Source organism: Delphinapterus leucas, chromosome 13 (assembly GCF_059928025.1).
Source record: "Delphinapterus leucas isolate spDelLeu-1000000601 "Yukka" chromosome 13, BTC_Dleu_Yukka2, whole genome shotgun sequence".
Taxonomy (NCBI): Eukaryota; Metazoa; Chordata; class Mammalia; order Artiodactyla; family Monodontidae; genus Delphinapterus; species Delphinapterus leucas.
This window is the reverse complement of record NC_143141.1, coordinates 5,658,649-5,676,072: the sequence shown is the minus strand read 5'-3', so window position 1 is coordinate 5,676,072 and position 17,424 is coordinate 5,658,649. Positions and strand designations below refer to the sequence as shown.

The 17,424-nt window shown below is 48.4% G+C and overlaps 1 protein-coding gene across 2 annotated transcripts in view; it reads left to right on the top strand.

The window, feature by feature from the left end:
• IL1R1 (interleukin 1 receptor type 1) overlaps window positions 1-17,424 on the top strand; it is an 87,787-nt gene that overhangs the window by 44,928 nt on the left and 25,435 nt on the right. For both annotated transcript variants that reach the window (XM_022599025.3, XM_022599026.3), the window contains exons 2-3: window positions 9,347-9,497; window positions 15,492-15,558. In XM_022599025.3, the coding sequence (XP_022454733.1) occupies window positions 15,498-15,558 (61 nt within the window). In that variant the 5' untranslated portion in view covers window positions 9,347-9,497; window positions 15,492-15,497. The remainder of the gene's footprint in view (window positions 1-9,346; window positions 9,498-15,491; window positions 15,559-17,424) is intronic.

Genomic DNA, 17,424 nt, shown 5'->3' with positions numbered 1-17,424 from the left:
AAAATATTTTGTATTTGATTTGTGTTACCAACACCCTAAGTAATTTTCTAATGTAAAGACAAGTTTGAAAAGGTACATTATTACATAGGAAGGGAGCTTTAAAAAGATATGGACCAATCCTGAAAGTAGCATGGCATGGAATAGTTATTTGACACTACACAGATTAGCACTTTGTCCATTTTATCCATATATATTATTTATAAGGTGCCCAAAATAGAAGGTTTAAAATTAGGTTAGTAATTATTTGTTTTAATATTTCACATTTATTTAATTAAAAAGTAGTTACATTAGATGTCTTTGTATGTGTTTAGGTACATTTGCACATCTGCATGTGTCTGGAACTATTATATGTATATATACGTGTATAAAGTTCCTGACACAAACCTGAATTCTAGGTGTCAACGCTCTACTTTTTAAATAGGAAGAACCCGGGGCTTGGAGAGAATATAGTGCCACAGAATAACGATTCCAGTCGAGATCTGCGGGACTCCAGAATCTACTAAACCGCACCACTTTCTTCTTGCATGCTTGGGGGTCACATCCAGTCAGTGTGGTCAAACACTGTACAGTTCTTTTAGATTTACTTAAAAGACAGATGTGGAAATAGATAGAACTGGGGTCTAACTGGTGAATAGGGAGATCCCATTTCTGAGCTCACATCACATCCCAGTGGCTGGGAATCCAGTGTGGCCTCGCCTGACCCAGAGGATAGAACTGGGGGGATGCCCGGCTGCAGCCCCCAGGGGGCTTGGCTGCTCTGCCTGAAGCAGAAACCAGCACATCTGGGGCCTGCAGGTCCGCTCTCTGCTAGGAGCCTCCGGGTTTGGGAGCCTCCTCGAAGCCCCTTTACACTTACTGCTCTTCTATCCTCCCAGCAGTCTTGTGACAGACATGCAATTATCACACTCGTGCTCCAGCGGAGGAAGCAGAAGCTAAAACAGGGTGGTTAACTTGTTGGAGGGCTGGCATCCGGAAGGAGCCAGAGGCCTCTGGACTCCACACCCTATGGCTTCTACTTTATGGCATGATAGTTCCCAGTGGTCCTGCCCTCCAGGGCTTCTGGAAGGTGGATGTGCAAAATGGGACTCTGGGACCGTTAAGAAAATGAGGAGAACTACGGGTGGTGCTGGGGAAGGCGGCTACCATTTCCCCACCCAGTCTGCTATGCAGCTACAGGCATCTTTTTCTCTCTGGACTCCTTTTAGTTTCTTATCTAGTATATCCTAGTTAGTATTTCACTTAATATTCTGTATTCGTATCCTACCTTAAGTTTTGTGCTAGACAAAAACGTGGGGCCTTTGGGATGGGATTTGATGGAGAAGGGGTGTGGCCGTTGTGTGGGAGCCCTGATTTATTGTGTCTTGTTTGGCTGGGTGCCATTCTGCTGTGTGTGGAGCATCTCGCGCACCTGAATGTCCTCAGGGGGCCTCCCTGCGGTTCCAGAAAGGATTGACCTGAATTCTCACGTGAACTTGGCAGAGGCAGGAAAAACCCTCCCCGTTTCTAATAGGCTCTGCGGGGCCCTTTGTGGGCTTTCTTTTATGGCTCTGAAACACGCAGCACATTGAGTAATTCCTTCACTGTTGGTGAAACACTATTTAATTTTAGATTCACTTAACAAATGTGTATTGGAGGTCTACTGTGTGCCGGGGACTGTTCCATGTACTGAGGATAGAGCAGTGAACAAGATAGATGCAAATTCCTGTCCTCTAATGGATGGGAGTCCTCTGGGTGAAGTCACAGGACATTGGAGGTCTCTCTGCATAATGAGGTTCTTGGAACTTTGCCCCCTTGGACAAAGTGTGGGGAAACGGACTGCCCTCAGGCAGGACGTCAGTTGACATACTCTGCCTCAGCCATGGCCTTGGACCAGGACAGATGGAGAGCCTGTGACTGGGATGCATCGGCGGGAGGTGTGTCCACCTGGACGTAGGTAGAGAGGTTGTGGAGAGAACATGTCATTGATCCAAGTGGCGAAGCCGGACAATTGCAGTGAAGCTACCATAGCATGGCGGGTAGGGGAGCGCAGAGGTTATTATTATTGTGGTACATGATAGACTCAGTGTGAACTTGCCGCTTTGAAGGACAGAAGTCATCAGGGGCTCTGCCCCGTGATGCTCCCCATTTGCTGCTGTCAAGCAGGCACTTGCTTGCGTCTTCCTGCTCCCTCTCTGCACCCACCCGCCCCATTGCCTGCCGGGGCCCCAGGCGGCGCTGCTGCAGCCTCCTGGCCGTGGCGCGCGGGAGCTTGTAGAGTGATCTCCCTAAGTGTGGGAAGGGGCTGGGTTCCTCGAGGCTGCGGGTCGCCGGCGTACCTTTGGATTCGGCGCTGGCCCCTCTTTTATGCATGCGGCAGAGTAACAGAGACAAGTTTTTCATTCCTACCTGTTCTGGAAAGGATTTGTAAGATGCTATGAGTTAACAGTGGGAAGAAAGTAAAACAAGAATGGAGACAAAGAGGAGTCTAGAAATGTATAAAAGGTAAAGCTTGATGACCTATGTGCTTGTTTTTATTGAAGTAGAGTTGACTTACAATAATTCAGGTGTATAGCAAAGTGATTCCGTTATTCATATATATATTCTTTTTCATATTATTTCCCATTATGGATTATTGCAAGATATTGAATATTGTTCCCTCTCCTTGTTGTTTAACTGTTTTATACGTAGTAGTTGTGTATCTTGTAAGGTGACCCAAGCGGGGCTGCAGGGGCGGAGGAAAGCACAGTGCCCGTCCCTGCTGGCTCCTCTGCACCCCCCGGGGCCCTCCCACTGCTGCTGGACCGACGGCAGAGCAAACTAACGAGCATCTCGGGGTGCGCCCGGGCTCTGGTGTTTCTGAAGCCCCCAGGGTGGTTCTAACGAGTAGCCAAGGCCGACAGCAACAACACACTTTCCTGCAGGCAGTGGGAGAGGGGACACCTGGCAGAGCACAGCTGCCCGTGTCTTCGAGATGAAAAGGAAGTCCTCAGGGGATGCAAAAGCATTCCTGGTAGAGAGAAGAGGGAACTCTCTCCTGAAGGTCCCCATTTAAGAGGTAAAAAGAGAGAGTTTCAGGGCCTCTCTTAAGCGACCCCCGCTAAAAGTGCAGTTTGGTGCATTTCAGCGGGACTCAGGGTGCCGTCGATGGGGGTGGAGGAGCATCTTGGCATGCCGGGCTCTGCGCCTCTGGCTTCCCAAACCAGAGAACGCATGGATCCCGGAAAATACAGCCGATGGCTCCTGACCAAGAGTCAAATTAAGAGTTAGATGCTGTCACTTTATTTTTTTATATATATTTTTTAACATCTTTATTGGAGTATAGTTGCTTTACAATGGTGTGTTAGTTTCTGCTTTATAACAAAGTGAATCAGCTATACGTGTGTCCCCATATCTCTTCCCTCTTGCGTCTCCCTCCCTCCCACCCCTCCAGGTGGTCACAAACCACCGAGCTGATCTCCCTGTGCTAGGCGGCTGCTTCCCACTAGCTAGCTATTTTATGTTTGGTAGTGTATATATGTCCATGCCACTCTCTCACTTCGTCCCAGCTTCCCCTTCTCCCTCCCCATATCCTCAAGTCCATTCCCTATGTCTGCGTCTTTATTCCCGTCTTACCCCTAGGTTCTTCATGACCTTTTTTTCCCTCAGATTCCATATATATGTGTTAGCATACCTAAGTGTCCATCGACAGACGAATGGATAAAGAAGATGTGGCACATATATACAATGGAATATTACTCAGCCATGAAAAGAAACGAAATTGAGTTATTTGTAGTGGATGGACCTAGAGTCTGTCGTACAGAGTGAAGTAAGTCAGAAAGAGAAACAAATACCGGATGCTGTCACTTTAGACCAGTGCTTGTCACCTCATTCGAAACCCAGTATCCCCTTTGAATGCGAATATGGTAAACACCCTTTTACAATTCCAAAATGATACAATAAAACTTACCTGCAACATAATTTCCAAATAATCAATATAATAGTAGATGTAAAGAATAAGTAAAGTAATCTGGGTTAAAATGGTGCATTCTGGCGTGTGAATGCTTGGGCAGAGCCACACCAGGACTTGTGGGGTCAGTGGTGCTTTATACAGACCGGGCGTGAGGACATGGGGCGCTGCCCATGATGAGGTCTGACTCCTGATCAAGGTCTAAGTGGAGGTCAAAGGCCAGTCCTCCCTCTGTTATCACAGTGGTTGCATCCCCCGGAAAATTCAGGGGGATGAAACTGTGCCAACAAAATATATATTATCTAAGTGGAGCGTGGAGTGGGGTGCTAGGCTCCCAAAGCGGTAAACGATGCTTCTGTCGCCATGAATGTCTGCAGGACCCTGGAAGTCAAGGAGGATGAGGGACAGTTCCTCGCTGGGTAGGGCCGTTCCCGGTGTGTAGCGTCCATTGTCTCCGCCACTAAATGGCTACCCAAAGGGTCCCCTTCCCCACAGTTTGCAAAATGTGCTCCCTCAGGGGAAATGCTGGCCCCATGGAGAACCAATGCTTTCACTGCATCACTAGGTAGTAAGCGATGAAAACGCCAATGCAGGTGTGCACCCTGAAATAGCAGGGCACTCATAGTAGCAGGTGTGAGCTGGCCAGCGGGGTCATGCGCGTGAACTGTCAGAGGGTCGCAGAGGAGGTGATAGAAATCAGACCGGTGAGGGCCGCGTGCAGCAGGGTGGGGGGCGGTGAGTGCTCAGAGGTACCCGGGAACTTTAGGGGGGATGGAAACAGTATATCCCAGTGGAGGTGTTCCTGGTATATACAGTTGGCACAGTTTATGGAATTGTACACTTAAGATTTGTGTGTTTCGTCATATGCATGCTTTACTTCAATTAAAAAAACCCCACAAGAGTGAAAACGCTGGAAGATTCTTGTAGAGACTGTCTGGTCCTCTGAGACTCACCTGTAGTCACCACTCTGAGAAGGGGGACTGTTCTCAACCGACGAGAAGGCAGTGCTCGGGGCATTCTGTCTCTCACAGTTGACTTTTTGCAAGTCCTGTGAGGCCAGACTCAGTTCAGAGCCTTTGGCAAGTGTCTGCGTTGGGGCTATGCTTCAGGATGAGATTCTGGAAGGGGCAAGGCAGTGCGCTTAAAAGGTCACCAGGGATGGAGACCAGAGTCACTCCCATCACCGGGCCTGGTTTCTCTTGTCCAGGAGCCCAAGGAAGGCAAAGTGGAGACCTTGCCAAACTCCAGCCTAGCGGTCAAGCCCACTCCTGTCTGTAGCCCTCTTGTGATGGTAATCACTCCCTCTCTGCCTCATTTTCCCCTTTGCCCTTAACACCCACGTGACACCACCAATCTGGTGGCTTTGAGCCGTGTAAGAGCTGAATAACTTAGATTTCCTAGCAACACCGGAAACCTCTGTGGCTATTTTTACTTTATCTTCATGTCCTGTACATGATACCCTTATGATGGAAAAAAAAAAAAAAAAAAAAAAGCAACTCTCCTTGCCCCGTTTGGGTAAATAAGTCAAATAGTTCTGTGAGCTAGGCTTTTGGATCTGTCCCCCGAGAGGAAAATCACCAACATTTCAGGGTTTTTTGGATTTTCTGAGAGGATAAGTGTTCCTTTTCCCTCTGTGGTGGGAGTGGTTTTGTATGCTCAGAGTCGTGGAAAGCTTTTTCTCGGGGGAAGATCCGTGACGGCCATGCCGACCACGTAGTCAGGGTTTAGGATGTCTGTGTGTTTTTCATCTCTGCAGAATGGGAACAGTCATCATGTCGCGTCGGGGGCACACCGTGGCGACCCCCAGGCGGTCACGTTCACGTTCTCCTTCCCCGTATGGAGCCGTCCTGGGGCCCCGTCCATCCTCGGGGCTGGGCTGCTCTGTGTGTCTGGGCTGGTGGGTGTGAGTCTGTGGGACCCCAGTGCTTCTGTTTCTCGTGGTTGGGACGGAATGGAGATGACTGTGGTGCTTACGTAAGATAGTGCCTCGCCGAGTTTACCTCCAAAATGCTCCTCTTGGGAAGTGGAGAGTAGATGCTCAACCCAGCACTCCACAATATCACCTTAAGAGATAGTTCTTTGCCTCACGTTTTATCTCTTGGAGACTTTTCTTTCCTCTTCATGACATAGCCCTGTATCCTCTAATGTAAAAATGATAACTCCCCCTAGAAAAGCTTCAGGGAGAATCCTTACCCCTGGAAGACGGGCTCTGAGATCCCTGGCCATCTGCAGCTTCTCTGGGCGGGTATTCGTGGCTCTAGTTTAAAAAAACAAGGACTTGTGTAAGCACAGGATTCTAAAGTATTTCCCACCATCGTGTAGTTCCCTGGCTTTATAAGTTCCGAAAACTGACATTTTTGGTCTGAATGATATCGACTGTTTAATAGCTGGTTGAATGCTTGTAACAGGTGAACATCATAATTATGAGCTTCGTTTTAATACCGTCATCCATTCCCTGTGCACGTTTCCACTGATTTTCAATAGAACATGTGGGTGGTGACATTTCACGAGCTGAAGAACCTGCCTTACAGCCCTCGCTTTCCCCAGGGCCTCATCCACTGTACCTTCTTAGTTATAGGTGAATCAGTTGGAGCGTCATTCTCTGAATATTCTCCCACGATGTCCGATGTACACGGAGGCCACGTTGATTGACGTTTGGGATGAGAAGCTGTAGTAAATAACGCCGTCCGTGTCTTTACGTGGCGCTCAGTGTGGAGAGAGAGTAGGCATGAGGTGGAAACGTGGAAAGTACCGTTAGGATTTCCTTTTATATTTAGGAGGCGGGGCTCTGCTACTTAAGGTCCCTGGAAGAGGATGGGGCCCCCTAGTGTTGTCATGTCTCTCCTTGGGTTTCTCCAGAAACCTCCCTTAGACCTGGCAGGAGAGATCCCACCCAGGCCCTGTACTTTGGAGGGTTCTGTTCTGTTTCTCAGAGCCGGCTGCTGGCCTCGGCATGGCTAGGAGTCTGTGGGGCCAAGAGGATGGTCCAGGGGCCCAAGAGCCCTGGCATTCCCTGCCCAGATAACCTGGACTTGGATTCCAAGGCGTGTGCAACCCTCTTTCCTGGGTTGTCCACTGGGGACTCCACTGCCTGAGGGCCTCCCTGGTCTGCAGAGTGGCCAGGGCCAGACGGGAGGATGTCTGCGTGTATGCACACTCAGGGCCCTCACAGTATGGGATGGAGCTGGGGGCATGCCAGGGAGTCAGGCTTGGAGGTTACTGTAGATAGAAACTGCTCAAGCCCCACTGGGCACTGCCCCCTGTAGACCCTGTGTGGGACGGTGCAGCCCGGACCCTGGGCCCACGCAACAGTATGTCTTCATGCATCTGGGGTGCATCTGCTGTGCACCACCTCAGTCCTCTGCGTAGCTTCTGTCCTGGAAGGCAAGAGTCACAGAGGGGGAATTCCTCAGAAACACGAAGGAAATTCCTTAGAAACAAGAAGGAAATTCCTCAAGAATAAGAAGGCCTTAATAGATGCTCTGTGGCCACAAACTAGGAGCAAATGCCCTGCCCCGCCCTTCACGGGGGCTCTGGGACTTGTGGAAATCCCTCGGGTTCTCATGACAGCACCCCACCCCCATGTCTCTTTTCCTTTGTCTGCACTGGGTGTGGAACTTCTTGCAGTGACAGGAAGGCGCTGTGGATAAAGTCAGTCCTTCCCGGAAGGGGGGCTTTGGTTGGGGCCAATGCGCTCACTGTAAATTCTGATGCTTAATCTCTGTTCTTATAAATTAGCTCACGTTGAAGTTTCTCATTCTGGGTCTAGGAGGAAATTGCTCTATGCCTCACATTTGTACTTTCACTTTGTCTTTAATAAGCCACTAGCTTTCTATGTATGTTCCATGTACCACATAGGCATGCTGTGATGTACTAGTTTCCAAACGGCGTCACCAAAAAGCAATGGGAGCTGGACTTGGGGAGCTCACAAGGGCTCGCTTTTGCAGCGAGCGTCGTAGAAAGTCGCGCCTTGTGTTTCCACTCCACGGTGCACTGTCGTGAGCGGGCCAGGCTGCTGGAGGTGGGGTGAGTAGCCGAGGCCTGTTGACCCAGGCCCCCCACGACGGCCCTGCGTCGGGCAGTGGGGTACCTCAGTGCACTGCTGCACCCCTGCACATCAGCTGGAAGCTGCTATGGAGAGGACGTTAGCAAGTCTGGGAAACTTCATACATAGCATAGGCATCACTGCATCGAGGCAGGAAAGTGGTTAGAGGGCTGTGGGGTGTCCTTCCCTGCGGAAGGTTTCCTGGACCTTCCAAACAAATCTGGTCCGCTTGCCCGTCCACCCCTCCCCCAGTCGTCGTCCACGGGACTGCCATCAGCTGTGGTCATTCTGGGCCACACGACTGGAGGTGGGGAGGGCCCTTTGCTGGGCCTGCAGACGGGAATATCTGGGAGGCTTGTCTTTGATCTTGTGTCCTGTTATGATTCATGATGACGAGCTCTGACACCTTGATGGGATGCCCTGTACTTTCTCTTAAGTCCAAAGTGAATAACAAGGGTGGCATTTAGTACATTTAGTCTAAGGAGAATGTTTGGCGTTGAATTAGGCTGTTTTATCCACTGGGCATTAAAAGGCCTTATGCTGAGGCCTTACAAGCTTCTCAGAGGCCTAAGGAAATGATTCAGACCTGAGAAAAAAAAATATGACACTGCAAAACTCTAAAAGGAAACTGCAAAACCAGGGAATGAATGGTGAAACGTCTAGAGGACGTCACAGTAGGGCATTCCCAGCTCAGCTTTTTAGAAGTTATCTTAAGTTATGTAATTTGGAATGCCAGTGTGTTAATATGCTTGGTGCAAAGGAAGAGTGAAGATTCTGAGGGGATGACTGTTACTAAACAGGGCCTGGAAGGTTTTCCTGGCATCTGGTGCGTTTCCCTGAGCATTATTCTCCAGTTGCGTTAAGTGGCCAGGTGCGTTAAGAGGTGGTTTGACTCATCCCTGTGTGCAGCAAAGTGCCAGGTGTGTGCGTTTAATCAAAACGAACTAGAGGTTGTCATATAGACACTATAGATACTACGTATAAAATAGATAACTAATGAGAGCCTACCGGATAGCACAGGGAGCCCTACTCAGTGCTCTATGCTGACCTACGTGGAAAGGAAATCCAAAAGAGGGGATGTATGTTTACGTAGAGCTGATTCACTCTGCTGTACAGCAGAGGTTAACACAACATTGTAAGGCAACTTTACGCCAGGAAAAATTAAAAAACAAAACAAAACTAGGGGTTGTCCGCCTCTGTATTCTTCACCCCTGACTTGATTTTCTCAAAGGACTGTGGGACACGTGCTCTTTAAACAGGTGACTCACCTTTGTAAGCCTGTTTTGTTTTGTTGGACCCCGTGAGATCTGTGTGGTGGTCGGGGACTTGACGTTCCTTGTTCCAGCTCATGCCCGTGTGTGCATTTCCTTCCCCAGGTAGATGCGCCCCCTGAAGATGGTGACTCCTTCCTAAGGAGCCGGTCACTTCCTACGAGACAAGGCCTCCTCCACAGTTACTGGGCTGATTCACCCCAGGGGCCCGCCGGCCTTTTCTCGTCAACAGCTGAAGTCCTCCACCCTGTTTCAGGTAGTTTTGGACTATTTCCCATTGTATACAAAATATTTTGGTTTTGGAGGTACATTTTTCTTTGGGACATCTCCGTAGTTTTATCTGACTTCTGAAGGGGTCTGTGAAGCCATTGAGAAGCCACTGCTGGGCTTCCCTGGTGGCGCAGTGGTTGAGAGTCTGCCTGCCGATGCAGGGGACGCGGGTTCGTGCCCCGGTCCGGGAAGATCCCACATGCCGCGGAGCGGCTGGGCCCGTGAGCCATGGCCGCTGAGCCTGCGCATCCGGAGCCTGTGCTCCGCAGCGGGAGAGGCCATAACAGTGGGAGGCCCGCGTACCGCAAATAAAAAAAAAAAAAAAAAGAAGCACTGCTCACCCGGTTTCTCAGGGTTGCCTCCCCCTCAGCTTCAGCTGTGACCATGTCATGGTGGCTCCCAGTGCAGGTCTGAGCTGCCTCAATTCCACCTCATCCCGGGTTCCATGTCCACGTCACTGAATTTCCACCTCACAATCGAATTCTCGATTTCTGTTACATGGTCTCAGGAGACCCAGGCTGGCGGTGCACTGAGTGACATCCCCAGGCATCTCCTCGGCTGTGTGGGTGCCGGAACCTGCCCTCCTCACCTGCCCTGCCCTTGCTGGTCCCACCTGAGGGAATCAGGGCCGGTGGGTCCCAGACCCCTTCTCTGGCTTGCCTCTGAGTGGGACTCAGATATGCCCCCTTCCGTCTGTCTGTCACTGCTGGCCGCTCATGCCTGCATCCCTGCTCATCTACAGCCCTTCCCCAGACACCTCTCCTGTTTATATATTCCACATGGGTGCCAACATTTCCTTAAAAGATGAAAATCTGATCGTATACCACTCTGTGGCTTAAAAGCATTACGTGATTGTTTTGCCACCTACAAATGGCAGTCCCAACTGCTCAGCAAGCCTCTTCGTGTCCTGGGCACTTTCCATCTCTCCAACTTTGCCTCTTGGCACCTCACCTTTTTTTTTTTTTTTGGCCGCACCCAGCACATGAGATCTTGGTTCCCCGACCAGGGATCGAACCTGCGCTCCCTGCAGTGGAAGCGCGGAGTCTCAACCACTGGACCGCCAGGGAATTCCCGGTGCCTCACCTTTGATTTATGCTATGGAACATGATGAATATCCCCCATGCTCTCCCCACCGTGAGGCTCACCTGGTCCAGAAGCCCTCCTTCAGGGCGCGTTAGGCCCTGTCTTCCCTCCTACCCGGGGCATCTCTCTCCCCATGGAAATTCAGTCCCGCATTGTGGTGTAACCCTGCAGACATGTCCACTCTCCCTGCTGGCTGGTGAGCTCCTCGAGCCCCTGAGTCATTGTTCCTAATCTTGTTCCCAGGTCCAAGTGTACACACAGGCATGTAGTAGACCTTCAATATACAGTTGTTGATTTGGCAGCAAATGAATAAAGAAATGAATGGATATCTGAGAACATTTTACCAAAACTTACATCTCTCATCAGAGCATGGGTGACTTATAATAACTAATTCAGAGTGTCACCATTTGCCAGACAATGTTCTAAACCCTTCATGTGTGACAACTCACTTAATCACAGCCTTCAAGGACGAATACTGTTATCACCATCCCCATTTTGTCCAAAGGGGGAACTGCGACACAGAGGCTGAACTTTTATCCAGTGTGCCATTGATGGCTATGTGGGATGTATTGCGTGATCACATGTGGCTGACGGCTGAATTGTGACCATCTTGAAGAGCGGGTTCTTGTTTTATATTTCACTTTATTTATTTTGAATTTTAAAAATTATTTTTGTCCCTGGCACTAGCATATACAGCCTGGTGTACAGGCTGTATATGTTGGTATACAGCAGAACACAAATGTCGTTGAGGGATTTTCTGATTTGCCCAGCCTTTCAAGGATTAGCAGGGTGAAGGCTAGTCAGGTTTGGCTTCACCCTTGGAATTTTGTATTGTCTTGGGACATACGGGGGGTTTTGTTCATTTTTTTTGTTTAGTTTGGCCTTGGATGGTACGTCTTTACCTGCTTTCTCTACACTGTCCACACTCATGGGACTCTTAACCCCCATCCCATGGCCTGGAGCCAAACCCCTTGCCCTAGGATCCTGGAGACTGACAGGGATTCAGAAGGTCCCCTGCTGAGGGGAAGGGGCTTCTCTCACCCCCCCTGCTTTTTTCCCAGAGCAGTTCCAGGGCAGGCGAGGTAAAACCTGGACCCCTGGGGCCGGGCTCCTGCATTTTATGGACTACTAGATAGGAAGGGGTCTATAGTCACCCAGCCCATTGCCAACTGTGCAGACGAGGAAACCGAGGCTCAGGAGGAATTGTGTCCAAGGTCGCACCGTCCTTGGACTTGCAATTCTTAAACGTTGTTTGCCCACAATTAATTTGGAATTACATCTCCAGACACACTCTGTATGAATTCAGCCTGGCACCTTCCTTGTCTTCTCCCCCGCCCACTCATCGAACAAGCCAGAGCTTGTGACTAAATGAACGAACACCTGGCAGAGTTCAGCTGATTTTGTGGTGTCTTTAATAAACTAATGTGAGTCATGGATTGGCCTGGAACAGGTAATCGGGAAATGTTTTCACCCTTTATTTACTTCCTTCTATCATAGAAATTTAAAACATACCTCCTCAGGGTTACAGAAATAGTTAATAAGCCAGACTGCAAGACGTCAAAGCCTCCCATCTTATTTAATAATCTGAATACAGGTTCAAGGTAAATATGATAATAATACTCTTAATCTAGACTAATTTGGGAGAAGGCTAATTTATGTGAGTAAAATGTCAGAATTACAGGATACTTAAGGAACGTGGTCTCATGGCTCTGAGGAAGGTTTCAAGGCTTGAATCAGGTATAGGGATCACTGCCCTCATGCTGGGGGTAAACTGAGGAGAATGCGATTGGGGGCGTCTCTCACGCTTAGATTGTCTTCTTTTTCCCTGCATTTGCAGGCACACCTCGGAGATACTGTGGGTTTGGTTCCAGACCACCACAGTAAAGCTTATATTGCAATAAAGTGAGTCACACGAAATTTTTGTTTCCCAGTGCATACAAAAGTTATGTTTACACTATACTGCGGTGTGTTAAATGAGCAATAACGTTATGTCCAAGAAAGCAATGTACATACCTTCACTAAAAAATACTTCATTGCTAAAAAATGCTCACGGTCATCTGTGCCTTCAGCGAGTCATCATCTTTGTGCTGGTGGAGGGTCCGGCCTGGATGTCGGTGGCTGCTGACTGCTCAGGGTGGTGGTTGTTGAAGCTTGAGGTGGCCACGGCAATCTCAAAGTAAGACGACACTGAAATTTGCCACATTGATTGACTCTTCCTTTTGCCTGGACACTTAGAGGCCATTGTAGGGTTGTTAGTTGGCCTGATTTCAATAGTGTTGTGTCTCAGGGACTAGGGAGGCCCAAGGAGAGAGTTGGGGGTACAGCCAGATGGCGGAGCAGTCAGAACACACACAGTATTTATCAGTTAAATTTGCTGTCTCACATGGATGTGGTTCGTGGTGCCCCCAAAACAAATTACAGCCGTGACATCAAAGATCCCTCATCACAGATGAATGTAAACATAATAGTAACGAAAAAGTTTGAAGTATTTTGAGAATTACCAAAATGTGACACAGAGACATGAAGCGAGTGGCTGCTGTTGGAAAAACGGTGCCGATGGACCTGCTCGATGCAGGGGTGCCACAAGTCTTCCATTTGTTAAAAAACACAGTATTTGCAAAGTGCAGTGAAGCGGAGCGCAATAAAACGAGGTGTGCCTGTATTTAAAAAGCACATTGTCCCTTTTTTAATACCACTTCTTAAGTAGAACATTTTCCAGCTAATATTCAAATGATTGCATGTTATTAGAATCTGGGTTTGTGATGTCTTAGTTAAAATATTTTGTGTTTGCGATTAACTTACGGCTACAGAAAAGAATATAGGCAAATTTCATCTTCTGTAAAATGAAAAGGACCGCTTTTTTTTGAAGCATGAAATTATGCGGTCTGCCCTGGACATTGCCCCTGAGGTCGGGTCGAGGGGATAGCTGTTTCTTTAGTTCATTTTTTCACTCATTCTGTGAGCACTCATCAAGGGCTTCTGAGTTCCCAGCACAGTTCTGGAAGGTGTGAGTGCAGTGATAGGCGGGTCATGGTTCCTGCCCCCATGAGGCTCCCTGTCCTGGGGTAACTGCAGTGAAAAGTGCGAAGGCATTAACACAGGTTGCTGCAGGGGCCCAGAGAAAGACGGTCTGGCCAGGCAAGGGTTCTGGGGGCTCCCTGGAGCTGATGGGAGGAGGGTGACCCTGGCTGAGACCTGCTGGGTGGGGAGGTACCTTCACCACCAGGTGAAGGGTGGAGGGAATAGCAAAGGCAAGGGCTCTGAGGTTGGAGAACTGGGCAAGGTGAAGGCTGACGTATGGACTGGACATGGGGAGAGGAAGGTGGAGGGTTGAGCAGTCAGAGCCTCAGCACAGAGGACCTGTGTGCTTTGCTGAGGGGTGCGGACTGTTTGGGGTGCACTGGGGAGCCGGTGAAGGCGCTTTGAACCGATCACTTGGTAGCTATGAGTTTGTAAGATCCCTGGATTGAATGGAAGCAGTAAGTCCATAGGCAGAGAGACTGATAAGGAGCTAGCTGGCATAATTAATCCAGGAAGGAGCCGGTGATGGTTGAGCTAAAGAGGCATCAGCAGTGGGTATGAGTGAACCGGGCTGGTTTGTTGCTCTCCGGAGCCGGGCTGTTCGGGGCTGGTGAGAACAGCTCTGGGGATGGCGGGTGTCGGGGTCACTGAGCCTGGGTCTCTCGTTGGGTGGGTGGGAGCGTGGCAGCGCTGTCCCTGTCGCTGAGGTAGGGAGCATGGCTGGTACGGAGAATGAGTTTGGTTTGAGGCCTGTGGAATACTAGGAGTTCATAGGTTGTTGAATAGACTTGTGCATAAGTTCATTGGAAGCACGAGACTGCAATTCATTGCATGTAGTTGTAAGGTCCCCCTTCAGGAGCACTGAACAAGAACGTTCAAAAAGGTAAAGGGGGCCGTACTGAACATTAACTTAATTTGGGCCTGAGAAGTTTAGAAAGGTAGGCAAAATGGAGTGCTTTTTTCCTGTTTCAATTGATATTATTTTAGGGATATTTTATGGATAAAGCCACGGGCGTGCTTTCCTTCCAGCATCAGTCAAACGCCTAATCTGATTACGCCCCCTGCCAAGTACATGGACAGAGTGTTAGGAAATTGAAATGCTAGGTTACCAGGACCTCAGTTTAATATGTAGCCCTATGGCTGATCAATACCTGTTGTAGCTGCTGCTATGTTAGTGTGGCTTCTAAACCACTCAGAGGAGCTGTGGAGGTTTTGTTTATAATTTTGGTTTTCTTTGTGATACGATTAATACATGCTTATTACAGAAATTTTAGATAAAAAGCCCCAGCAAGCCCCAGAGAAGGGGCAAACCAACCAACCACAAGAAGCAACCCAATTATGACATATTGTTCTTATTTCTTTTAGGCTTTCTGGTGCATTTCTATGCAGCTATACCATTTCGTACAAGTGGTTTAGTGTCTTACCTTATAAAGCGAAGGTGTGAGCTTTTGCAGGATCTGGAAGTATGGGGAGACTTTGCAAGTGGGTCCTGGCAGTGGGTACATTCCAGGTGGGGAACACATCCATGTAAGTAGAGGCAAGATGGTTTAGGGTCCAGTGGGTAGTCTATTTTGGGTGTAGCATAGATTAGATTTGGGGGAAATTTAAATGGAAGTGAACGTTGGGACAGTTGATGGAAGTTTTGTTAATCTTAAGCTGTGTGAGTTTGTCCCCAGTTCTGTTAAAAATCTTCATTCCCCTTTTCCCCAGTTTGCGTCCAGAAGCATGATCACGTAAGTGATGTAGGGAGACTAACCCATCAGTATGACTTGCGGGTAAGGGTGGGACCAGGGGGGGAGTCCGTGTGTGTAGTCTTAGAGATGTTTGGGGGAATAGTAACATTTAAAATTTTTCTTTCATTCCTCTGTTTCTCCAGGAGAATATGAAAGTATTATTCAGGCTTGTTTGTTTCATAGCTCTACTGACTTCTTCTCTGGAGGCTGGTGAGTTAAGCATTTCCTTGTGTTCCTGTCTGCTAAGAAAATCTGTTATTTAGAATACATGAAGTACCTTGCTGAACAGAGTCATTTTTCTTACGTGTGTCTGGATGCCCAAGTCACAGAACTGTATTGCTGGATGTCCTTTCAAGATCTTTACTTTTCATTCTCTCATTTATACATTGGGAAACTGAAGCCCAGTGAGGTTAAGAGCCCAAGGTCATAGAGATCAGGTTGGGGGTGGGGAAATATTCTAGGCAGCATGTGCCAAGGCCCTGAGGCCAGGAGTACTGGCATGTTCCAGGGGCTGAAATCTGCTGTGGCTGGAGCAGAGGGAATGGTGAGGGATGTGATACGGGGTGAGGTCATTCAGGTAATGGGGGGCGGTGGAAGTTTGACTGTGTAGAGAACCTTGTAGACCTTTCTAAGGATCTTGGCTTGTACTCTGAGGTGGGAAGACTGTGTAGGTTCCCTGTTTGAAACCAGAGAGGTGATCTAACTTTCCTTTCTGTTTTTTTTTTTTGGCCACGCCGTGCGGCTTGTGGGATCTTAGTTCCCCGACCAGGGATCGAACCCGGGCCCTCAGCAGTGAAAGTGTGCAGTCCTAACCACAGGACCGCCAGGGAATTTCCATAACTTAAAGGCTCATTCTGGTTCTTATACTGTGAACAGATCCTAGGGAGGCAAAGGGAGAAACAGAGAGGCCAGTTAGGAGGCCATTACAGCAATCCAGGCAAGCTATGATGGTAACTTATTCAAGGGTGACAAGGAGAAGTGAGTCGTCAGAGTTTGGATATACTTTGAGGACAGAGCCAGCAGGATTTGCAGACAGATTGGACGTGGGTGTGAGAAACAGAGAAGAATCAAGGATGACTAAGGGTTTCAGCCCAAGCGCATGCAAAGTGGAGTTGCCATTGATGGGAGGGCGGAAGGTCACGTGTTCAGACTGAACATGTTAAAGTTAGCTGTCCATTAAGCTGTCTAAGGAGAGACGTTGACTAAGCACTCTGGAGCCAGGGGTTGGAAGTACAAAATTGGAGCCCTTGGCAAGCAGCTGCTATTAGAACCCTGACACTGGATGGGTCTACCTGGGAAGTGAGTGTGGTTAGAAAAGAACAGAACTTCAAGGAGTGAACCCTGCAGCCCTCCAGGGATGGGTGGTCAGGCTTCCATTCATCCAAGAACCAGTGAAAGACTGGCCTGAAAGGTAGGAGGAGAACCAGCCAAATGTCCTGAAAGCCAGGTGAAGAACGTGTTTCAGGGATGAGACTAACACGTGTCCAGTGCAGATGTGCTAAGTAAGATGACGTCCGAGAGTTGTCCATTTGATTTAGCAACTTAAAAGTCATAGGTGACTTTGATCAGAACAGTTTTGATGGAGTGGTGGAGCAAACCCCAGATAAATAGGAGAGTGGGTTGAGCTGAGACCTTAAGGTTTACTCTTTTATCACTGTTATTGCTACTCTTACTCCTCGGAGCTAAATACTTACCAGTCCTCCGTCAGTGCAGGTACCTTGCTGAGTGCCTAGCCACTTTTGTTTCCATTCTGTTTTTAAATAGCTTTATTGAGGTTATAATAGACATACAATAAACCACACATGTTTAAGGTATACAATTTGATGTGTTGACATACATATCCACGCCTGAAACCATCATCACAATCAAGATAATATTGAATTGAGTATTAATTGGTTTGGAGAGAACGGGGCAGCTCAACAATATCAAGTCTTCTGATCAATGAACAAAGTATAGACGTCTTCATTTTTTTAGATCTCTTAAAATTTATTTAAATAAATTTATTTTGTAATTTTCATTGGATCAGTCTGATGCATCTTTCGTCACATTTATCCTAAATTATTCATATCTTGATGC